This window comes from Columba livia, chromosome 1, assembly GCF_036013475.1.
Source record: "Columba livia isolate bColLiv1 breed racing homer chromosome 1, bColLiv1.pat.W.v2, whole genome shotgun sequence".
Lineage (NCBI taxonomy): Eukaryota > Metazoa > Chordata > Aves > Columbiformes > Columbidae > Columba > Columba livia.
This window is the reverse complement of record NC_088602.1, coordinates 105,457,861-105,467,426: the sequence shown is the minus strand read 5'-3', so window position 1 is coordinate 105,467,426 and position 9,566 is coordinate 105,457,861. Positions and strand designations below refer to the sequence as shown.

Below are 9,566 nucleotides of genomic sequence, written 5' to 3'. Positions count from 1 at the left end.
CTGGTCCTCTGTTTTGTTTTTTTTTAACGTATTTTATTATTTTTTACCCCCCCCCCCCCGTTTGGTCTAGATTCGTGCTGAGGTGACCTTTATCTATTTGCTTATTAGCTCTCCTCTTTCCTCTCTCTGTTTGTTTTCTCTCCCCCCCTAAAAAAAAAGAAGCCAACCCGAACCCCCAGGACGGCCACCGTCTCTTAGCACACCTCTTTCCCCGTGCCGTTCCCGGGGAGGATGTTGAGCTGGGTGAGCTGGGCGGCATGTTCCTTGGCCTTCAGCCGCAGTGCGGCGATGCTGGAAGCCCGCCGGTCGGCAGCGGCGCTGGCCGGGTCCCCCAGCCCCGCCGAACCCACCGCTCCCTCGGCGGCCGGCGCCGGCTGCCGCAGCAGGGCCGCGGCGCTGGAGGCGCTGCCCAGGGGGGCCATGGTGGAAAAGAGCCTGCAAGGGAAGCAGAGACCGCTGTCACAGTAGGGTCGGGGCTCGCTGCCTTCCTGCCGCAACCCCCGCGCATCTTTCCCGCCAGGCAGGGACGCGGGGGGACAAAGACACAAGAGAGGAAAAATTAAAAAAAAAAAAAAAAAAAGAGATAAAAAAATCCACACAAAAAAACCCCACGACGTCAAAGGGCAAAAGGTTGTGGGGGGAAAAAAAATAATAATTAGCGAAAAATAAAATCGCCGAGGCCGATACTCCCCTACCTGCCGCTGTCGGGGCGGCTGATGCCCGGGTAAAACAGCCGGCAGGGAAGGGGGTGCGAGGAGAAAGACTCCAGAGGGGAGGGGGGGGTATCTTTAGTCGGTACTAAAAAATAAGGGAAACCCCCTGTCCTAGGAAGGCTGCGCTCCTCCCGTCCATCAACGGAACCGCTCCCGGCGGGCCGGGCACTGCGCCCCGCTCCGCGCCCCGACGGGGCGGCTCCGGAGGCAGCCACCGCCGCCCGGGGGTTCCCCCACTTTGGCCTCGGACGCTCGCCGAAGCTCGGCCCGACATGAGCCTTTCGGAGCCGCTCAGGCGGCCAAACAGCGGCAGCGCCCTCCCATGAGCAAAGCAGAGGCCATGTGTGCACACAGGGCAACCCACGCCTGTTTTTTTATTCTGCGTGGGGGCACTGATTTCCGCACACTTGCCCCGCGGGAACCCTGCTTCGTCTTTGCCCAGTGAGTGGGGCTTCGCAGCCCCGCGGGGACGCCCGGGCTCCCGGCAAGCGCCACCGCCGCCCGTAGCCGCTTGTCCCGCGGGCCGGCCGTCCCCACAGGGGACTCGCTGGACCCTCAACGATGGAACAAGGTGGGGGGGAGGGCGTGAGAACTGCCCTAGCCCAATGAGAGGCCAGGTGAAAACACGTGATCTGCGCGGCGCCCAATCAGTGCCGGCCGCAAGCGCTCCAAGTTCGAATGCCGGGGCGGCCCGCGCGAGACGTGTCCCGCGTGGGGCCGGGCCAAGGAGCGACCGGCGGTGTCAGGCGGGAACAACGCCACGGGGGGGACGGGCGCGGGGCTCCGCGAGCGACAGCGGCGTTTCCCCGGCGGCTGCCGCCCCCCACCCCCTCCCCGAATGTCCCCCGTGGTGCCGGGTCGCGCGTGGGCGGGCGGTACCTGCCGAAGGCGGGGCTGATGAAGGCGGGGTGGCGGAACACGGCCGCGCCCAGGAAGGTGCCGAGGCCGAGGGGGGTCCCGCCGGGGGGCAGCGCCGCGGAGCCGGGGGGCGGCGGCGGCAGGCTGGGGAAGGCGGCGGCCGCGGCGGCGGCGGCAGCAGCGGTCCAGGCGGAGTCTAGAGCTGGGTGATGAGGAGGGAAAGGACTAGCATCAAGGTATGGACTGAGGGGGTGAGTTGCTGACAGGGGACCAGGGAAAGGCAAACCTGGGGGGTGTGTCTGAGCCCCAGCCTTTTCCCTCTTCCGCCACTTAGCCCTACGGTTCTGGAACCATACCTGAAAGCCAAAAGAAAAACCGGTTTTAATATGCCTGCCCGCGTCCTCGGTGGGGCGAGCTCCGCAGGAGCCACGCTCCGGCCCGACGGTGCCCGCTCTTTCGCCGCCCCCGCGCAGGGAGCGTCCCGAAAGGGGCCGATCCGCGGGGGCCACGCGTGTCATTGTCGAGCTGCAGCTCCGGGCGGTGCCGATCCAGCCCGGGAGCCCGCAGGCGGCTTTCCATGGGCCCCCCCGGCCCTGCCCCGGGGAGGCCCAGCAGCTTAGCCCCCATTCCCGTTGTCCGTCAGGTCGGAGCTGCGGGCAGCTGCCGGCGCGGAGGGCGCTTCGTGGCAGCGCTCTCGCTGCGCTGGAACCGCGGGAAAACAATTTCCCAGAGACACTAAGCGGGTTTTCGTTCCGCACGCACACCTATGCCGGGAGCTGGGCGGGTTTTTTTCGCTGAAGGGAATATTTACAAATTACATCGTTTGAGGATCATAGACTTTTTTTTTTTTTCCCCTTCAGATTTAGAGCGAGGAAAAAAAATCGTGATTTCACGAACGTCTGAAACGAACTTATAATTTGCGAGGCAACCAAAGCAGCTAATTTACGTTTCCAGGCTGCCCTGTTATGATCTATTTTATGAAAGTTAGTTAGGACACCGCGGCAGTGCCGTCCCTTGCCTCTTTTCCACCTCCCCCAAAGAAAAAATCGTGAACCAACAAGGATTTAACACAGGAGAGAGGTAGAGAAAAAAAAATAACGTATTTCAAACGAAAATAAAATATTAGCTTAAAGATCAAGTGCGAGGCATCACCCGCACCCAAGGGGAGAGACTTTGAGATGGGCACATATTTGTCTTTTTTTCGAGCTGCTGTCGGCTGAGATTTCCCTGTTAGGCTCGGCTTTGTGAGCTCAGCGCGAGATCCCTTCTCTCCAGGAAGCAAGAGAGGCAGCAGTGCTGTGGATTTCTCCGTAGAGCGAGACCTGATCTCCGCATCTGGGTATCCACGCAGGAAGAGGCATCGCATTCACGGGGAAGCCAACAGCCTGACACGGAGGGAGCGTTTCTCCCAGCTAAAACTCAATTAGCAAGCTGTCCTCGCTGCAATTCCCCCTTATTGAATTAATAAGTCTGAGTAGACCCAAAGGTAAACGAAGGGACTCTCATAATTCATATTCCCTTAATTACATCTTCTCCCGTGAATAGAGGAGAGAGAAAGGGGGTGTCTTTCTTTTTTTAAAAGTTATTTAACTTTCCCACGACTTGTTCCCCTGAGCTGAAAATACTGATTTGCTGTCACATCTCTGTTTGACAATGGAGAAATGTGTCAACAGAAAGGAGGGGACAAATCTCATCATTAGCCCCTCTAATGCAAGAAGCTGTTGTGTATTAAATGAGCCATATGGAATTTATTATGCTTTATCAGCGCCAGATTTTAACTGTAAAGTGATTTGCTCAGCTTCAAACCCAGAGACATCTGTTTTCTGTTGGCAATCAGGGCATCCCAATGTTTATCGTCTCTTTGGTTATGAGACCCGGGTTGGGAAATGCACTCTGGTATGGGGCGGCAAACACCTTTAATAGCATTGCACTCACTCACTATTAGATCAATGCAGGCTTATTGCTATCAAAAATGGGAAATCAAATAGCATTAGCCAGCTCCTTGTGCAAGCGGAGAGGAAATCAAACAACATTTCGCCTTCAAATGGCCCTGTTTGTTCTAGCACTAAGTGGGCTTTTATGAAGCCCGATTGGAGATTTGATGGCAGCCAAATACCCGGCTTGCGGCCGAGCGGGTCTCGCTAACAACCGAAGCCCCGGGGGGCCCCCGCCTTTTCATCACACGGGGTTTCGCCAGCCGATGGTTCGGTCCTGCCGGGGCCAGGGACGCTGCCGGGGAGGGTCGGGGACACCCCCCAGCACCACCGGGAGCCGCCGACGGACGCCCCGCTCCCGCCGCCGCCACTCACCTGCACTCGGGCTTCGGTCAGATCGAGCCTCATGGCCAGCTCCTCCCTGGGGGAGACACACACGCCGCCGTCAGCCCGGGGCACCCCGAGCCGCCCCCCAGCCCGTGGCTCTGCGCCCCTGCAGCCCAACGGGCCCGAAATCCCGGTGCCCGAGAGAAGCTGGGCTGGGCAGCGTGACTCCCGAGTTTTGGAAACCCCGTTCTCACCGCTCCCCAAGTTCAGCCGCTCCCCGCAGCAACCGCGGTGGAGGGGGGTGGCAGTCGAACCACCGCAAAGTGCAGTTTGCATTGCCGCAATTACGGCAAATCGGAAACCATTAAAACGTTACAAAAACGTTCAACAGCTCTGTACCCAAAAGAGGAGCGCTCCCAGGTTAGCTGGGCCCCGTCGCCGCCGGGCCGCCCCCACAACCCCGCACCGGCCTGGCATGGGAAGCCCCGGAGGAAAAGCCAAAACCATAAAAAACATCAACCAAAAAAGCGTGATATATTCATATACACATCCCCGAGCAGCCGCTCCCGAGGCCGCAGCCGGGGCCAGGCGGCGTCCCGTGGTTAATCCCACGGGCAATGCCCGGGCCATGCGCGGCACCGAGGGCGGGGGAACAAAACGCCCCTGAGGACACCTCCTCACGGACTCCTCCGGCAAAACAAATGAGAAACTGGGAGGGTGTCCTTGATCGAAAAGAGGGGCTTTGGGGGTTCAATCCGCCTCTGGGCTGAAGGAGAGTGCGGTATTTTCAGGCAGTGCGGGGAGCTGTCAGGCGGCTCTGCCTCTCTCCCAGCCAGCGCTTCCCGCAAAGGAGCCACCGGCCAGACGCACCGCCGCGGGACTCCCGTTTTCAACGGGAAAATGCCCCCGAAAGTGTGGGCAGAGCCAGGCCGGGCCCTGCCGGGCCACTCGGGGGTGGCTTCTAGCAGCGAGGGGCCCCGACGTGCCGGCCAGTATTTTTAGACAGCGGTGCTTTGAACTATGCTCCTGCCGGGGCTTCCCCGGGCCGGGGTCCAGCCTCACGGGGAACGCGTAACTGATCCCGGTGGCAGCCACCTCGAGTGGAGAGGAGGGCAGCGGGTAAAAATAGCCCCCGGAGGCGGCCTCCAGGCGGGCCTGCCCGGACCCTGCTGACCCTGGGTTCCCCCGGAGCCCGGACCTGCTCCACGTCCCCTCCCAGACCGGAGGTGTCCGCGACAGGATTCACCCCGGGGGGAGGTTTGGAGGCGGGAGTGCATCAAACCGCAGGCCCGTCCCGTCCCCCCGGGGCTCGTCCGCTCCGCACTCGGCCGGGGCCCCGGCGCTGGTACCTGGTGAAGACGTCGGGGTAGTGAGTTTTCTGGAAGGCCCTCTCCAGCTCCTCCAGCTGGTAGCTGGTGAAGGTGGTGCGGTAGCGGCGCTGCTTCCTCTTGAGCAGCCCCTCCTCAGAGTCGCTGCCGGCCGAGAGGCAGACACTTTCCTCGCCGTCCTTGCCCTCGCCGTCCTCGGGGTGCAGCAGCAGCTCCTCCTTGGGGGACAGATCTCCGCCCTCCGCCCCGGGGGCTGCGGCGGCGCCCCGACAGGCCTCTTTCAGCAGCCCCCCACCGTCCTCGCCCAGCAGCTCCTCCTCCTCGTCGTCCTCCAGCTCCTCTTCCTCCTCGTCCTCCTCCTCCAGCATCTCTTCGTCCTCCTCCTCTTCCTCCTCCTCGGCGGCCGGCGCGGCGGGGCCAGGTCGCTCCTCGACGTGCGCGGCGGGGCTGCCCAGCTCGTCCCGGGCGGGCGGCGGCGCCACGAAGGGCGCGTTTTCGCGGTAGCTCTTGCTGCGGCTGATGCTGACCTGGGGTGCCTGGCTGATCTTCAACGTGTCCCACGGGGCGGCGGCGGGCACGGGGCCGGCGCCCCCCTCCGGCCGCCCATCCGGACGGTCCCCCCGCGGTCCCGCCGGCCCCGGTGGCAGCAGCCGGCCCCCGCCCGGCCCGTAGAGCCGGCGCAGTTTTGGGGGAAGGTGCAGCTCGGCCGGCTCGAAAGGGGGGCTCCCTTTGGGGGACCCTGCTCCGGGAGAAGGTGGGTTAGGCAGCCGCAGCAGTCGGACGGGGAAGGCAAGCGTGGCGGGAAAAGGGGTGCGGAGAGAAGAAAAAACGGGCAGGGAGAGAAAGAGAGATACAGTCAGTGGGATCAGCGCGAAGAGCCCAGCGCAAGACCCCAACCCCGCAACCCAGCACCGTTTTATAACCCGCACCGATATAAGCCCCCACAACACCGTGGCGTTAGACTAGCCCCTGGCCGCGCCGCTGCTACCGGCCTGGAAGAATTTCCCCCCGGCTGCAGAGCCCGGTCCGGCGCCCCGCTCAGCGGCGGGACAGTCTCCGGGGGGAGCTCGGGCAGTCCCGGGCCTGCGCCGGCACCTCCCCGGCAGCGGCCACCGCGGGGCCCCATCCCGCACGGCAGGGCTGCGCCGTTCCCCTGCCCCTTCCCGGCACACATCCGTTTTTTTTTTGGTGTGCTTTTTTGTTTGCTTGTTGCCCCCCCTTCTATCGCCTCCACCCGCCCCCCAGTTTTCCCTTCGATTTCGGAAGAAGGAAACCCACCCGGCTGTGAACGCCGGGGAAACCGTGAGGGATACCGTCCGTGGGAGTTCCCCAGGCCAGCTTCCCGTGGCCCTGGAGGGACTGCGCCCAACTTCGAGCCGGTGGCGGCGGCTCCCGGCGCCCCTTTATTACCGCCCTGTCTACTGCCAGGCACGAACCCCTACTGGCTCGCCGAGATCCGTTACAGATTTAATGCGAACGGGCGAGCTTTTGGGTGCACGGATCACATCCTGCTCTGATTTATTTTGCCTTAAAAAATTACACATATATCGAAAGCAACAACAACCTAAAGCGGCAGTACCCGATCGGCACGGAATTAAACGGGCTGAATTTCGGGTACCGCTCTGGCCGCACTTCCTGGCAGCACAGCAGTCGCTAAGGAGCAGAGTAACGGGATAAGGGCGGCTGTGGCTCCGACGCGGCGTCTGGCCGGGTGGATGGGAAGCGGGGACGAGTCGCGGGCTGCGCCGGGGCTGGAGGGGGCGCAGCCGGCCCTGCCCTGCCCGACGCCAGGGAAAAGGAGAAGGGCGAGCGCGATGGGGCGGTGTCGGCGGGTCGGTGGCGCTTACCTTGCGCGGCCTTATCGGTGTCGGGGCGGGCGGCGACGGCGGGCAGGCTGGGCGCGGCGCCGAGTAGCCGCACCTTGCAGGGGCTCCGCCGGCCCAAGATGCTGTCGATGCAGTAAGAGGACAGCAAAGTTGGCGATTTACTTTTGCACTCGGGGCGCTCGGCGCAGCTCTCCTCCGGGTAGGGGCCGCTCATGGCGGCGGCGGGGCCGTGCCGTGTGGCCGGGGCGGGCTGCGGCGGCGCGGACGCCCCCGCGGCGCTGCCCTGTGCCGCCGGGACGCCCGTCACGGGGGGAGTGAGCGGCGGCCGCGGCGCTCTTGAGTCCCCTCGGCTCCACGTGCGGGCAGCCGCCCCCTGATTGGCTCTCGGTGGAGGCCGGGCGGCCGCCGACAGACGGCGCCCGGCAAACCCCGGCTCGGACCGCCCCGGATCGGCGCCCGCCCCGAGCCACCGCTCTGCCCTCCCCCCCGCGCCACGCCCCGCCGCGCCCCACCCTGCCCCACAGCGCCCCGCCCTGCCCCGCCACGCCCCTCCCGCCACGCCACGCCCCCGCGCCCCGCTGGCGTCCTGCTCCGTGGGGGCGGCAAGCGGGAAGCCGTCGGGGGCGGCCTGATGGGCGGTGGCGGAGACTCCGCGGCACGCCTCGCACCATTCTCTCCTCACCCCCGACGGCAGCCCCGGTCCCCGCCCGGCCTGGCCCTCACTCAGGGTGGTGCCTTATCGGGGGCGGCACTGGGCCCCGCTGGGGTATCCGTGCCGGATTCCCTACCCCCAGCAGCACCCCCTCTCGGCTCAGCGCTGCGCCGCGCTCGCAGTCGGTGTTTAAAAATACCGGGGTCGGCAATTGGGGTTTTACCGTAACAAACACCTGGACAACACCTGCAGGGGCGAGGACGCGGTGGGACCAGCGCAGCCGGCCTGGCGTAGCGAGGTGCGGCTGCCGGGGGAGCTGCATGGAGCGTCCCCCAGTCAGGCGCGCAGCCCGGTGCGGCGCTGGCCGGCCTCCGCCTCCCTGACACGACCGCAGCCGACTTTCCCCGCACGCAGGCCCCTTCAACGTCGTTTCGGGGTGAAACGCCTCTGAGGTTTTTTGATTCCTCTCATTTCCCTTCCCTGTCCAGCGGCCACGTCCCGGGCAAGTTCGTGCTCCATCTTCGGGCGGTTTGGCCTCAGTTTTAACCGGTACGTTACAGCTGCCAGCGGGTCTCCTGTTAACCGGTGCGCTCCTCGTACCGGACTCCCGCAACCACAGACACGTGGAGGAACCGCTCTCGGCCACCTCAAATAACCCGTCTGCTCTCTCAGGTTGTGCCCGGCTCCGGGTGTCGGAGGTGAGACAGCCCCATTTTCCCTGTCCGTGCAGCAACTCCCGTGCGTACCTCGCATCTCCTGATTACTTAAACCAGAGGGAATTAAGAGGAAGGATAAGCAAGTGCCGATCTGTGTCCGTGCGGGCGTGGACACAACGTCGCTCTGCCTGTGCCGATGCCCGTGTGCGCACACGCACACTTACACACACACTCTGCCAGGATCTATAGGTGTGTGTCCGTACGTGCCGCTCGGGGACAACGATTACTCCCACAGCCGTCGCCTCCCTGCGAGTGGGGCTCCTGCCCGTTATTCGTCCCTTCTCGTTTTCCCCCTGCCCTCGCGGGTGAGGCCATGCCAGCAGCGAGGCGGGGGGCGCCTCGACGTGCGCGGCCGGCGGGGCTGCCACAGCCCGGCCCGGCTTTGCAGGGTGTGCCTGTGCGGGCGATGCAAAGCTGCCGTTTGCCGTCGCTGCTTAGCTCTTGGGAGCTTTTGCCATTTCCGGCGCGAGTGGTAATTAGTTCATTAACTCAGTAAGTTAAAAAAAAAAAAAAAAACACACAAAAACCAAAACCAACCAAACAAATTACAACATCATCAAAATCAAAACAACAATTAAAAAAAAAAAAAAAAGAAGAAGAAAAGGAAGACCCATAGGTACCCTTGGGGAAGCTCGGCATGCAGAGGGATTACTGCCTCATGCTCTCGCCCCGACCGTGCCTGGCGGCTCCGCCGGATCTTCCCCACCGAGGCTTGCCCGGGAGAAGCGGCGCGGAGCCGCAGGCGCGGCCGGGTCGGGAGCGTCACTCCGGCAGCAGGGGATGCCGGCCCGCGTCTGCCTTCCCTCGGCCTTGCCGGGCCGAGCCGCGGCACCGCGCGTGGGAGAGAGGGGACGGGCAGGGCGGGGACCCGAGCCTGCCGGGACAGGGGTAGTAGCCGGAGGGGACAGGGCCACTCTCAGCGCGTCAGCTGCGATGGCTCCGGCAGCGCCGGGACCTGTCGGTGGTGCGAACCGGAGCGGCGCGGCCGGGTGCTGGGGGCTGTCGGGGACGTGCAGAGCGCAAGGAGCCATGCGGCAGCCTTTCGGCCTTCTGCATCTGGTTTTCACTCCTTCCCTGCGCCGCTCCCTCGCCCCTCTGTGCCCGGGCCAGGCTGGTGACGCCCGCCTGCCCCTCGTCCCGCAGGCCCTGCCTGGGGGAGAACGGCCCCGGCCGGCCCGGAGCTCAGGGAGGGCGGATGGCAGTCCCGCTCGC

General features: G+C 64.1%; 1 protein-coding gene across 1 annotated transcript; it reads right to left on the bottom strand.

Annotated features, from left to right (window-relative positions):
* ARX (aristaless related homeobox) lies at positions 1-7,363 on the bottom strand. The gene is made up of 5 exons (XM_065070791.1): positions 7,008-7,363; positions 5,182-5,899; positions 3,881-3,926; positions 1,593-1,927; positions 1-435 (listed from the first exon to the last, which is right to left on the bottom strand). Exons 1-5 carry the CDS (start codon positions 7,198-7,200, stop codon positions 195-197), a joined length of 1,533 nt encoding a protein of 510 aa, XP_064926863.1. The 5' UTR covers positions 7,201-7,363; the 3' UTR covers positions 1-194.
* Between the last annotated feature and the right edge of the window lie 2,203 nt (positions 7,364-9,566).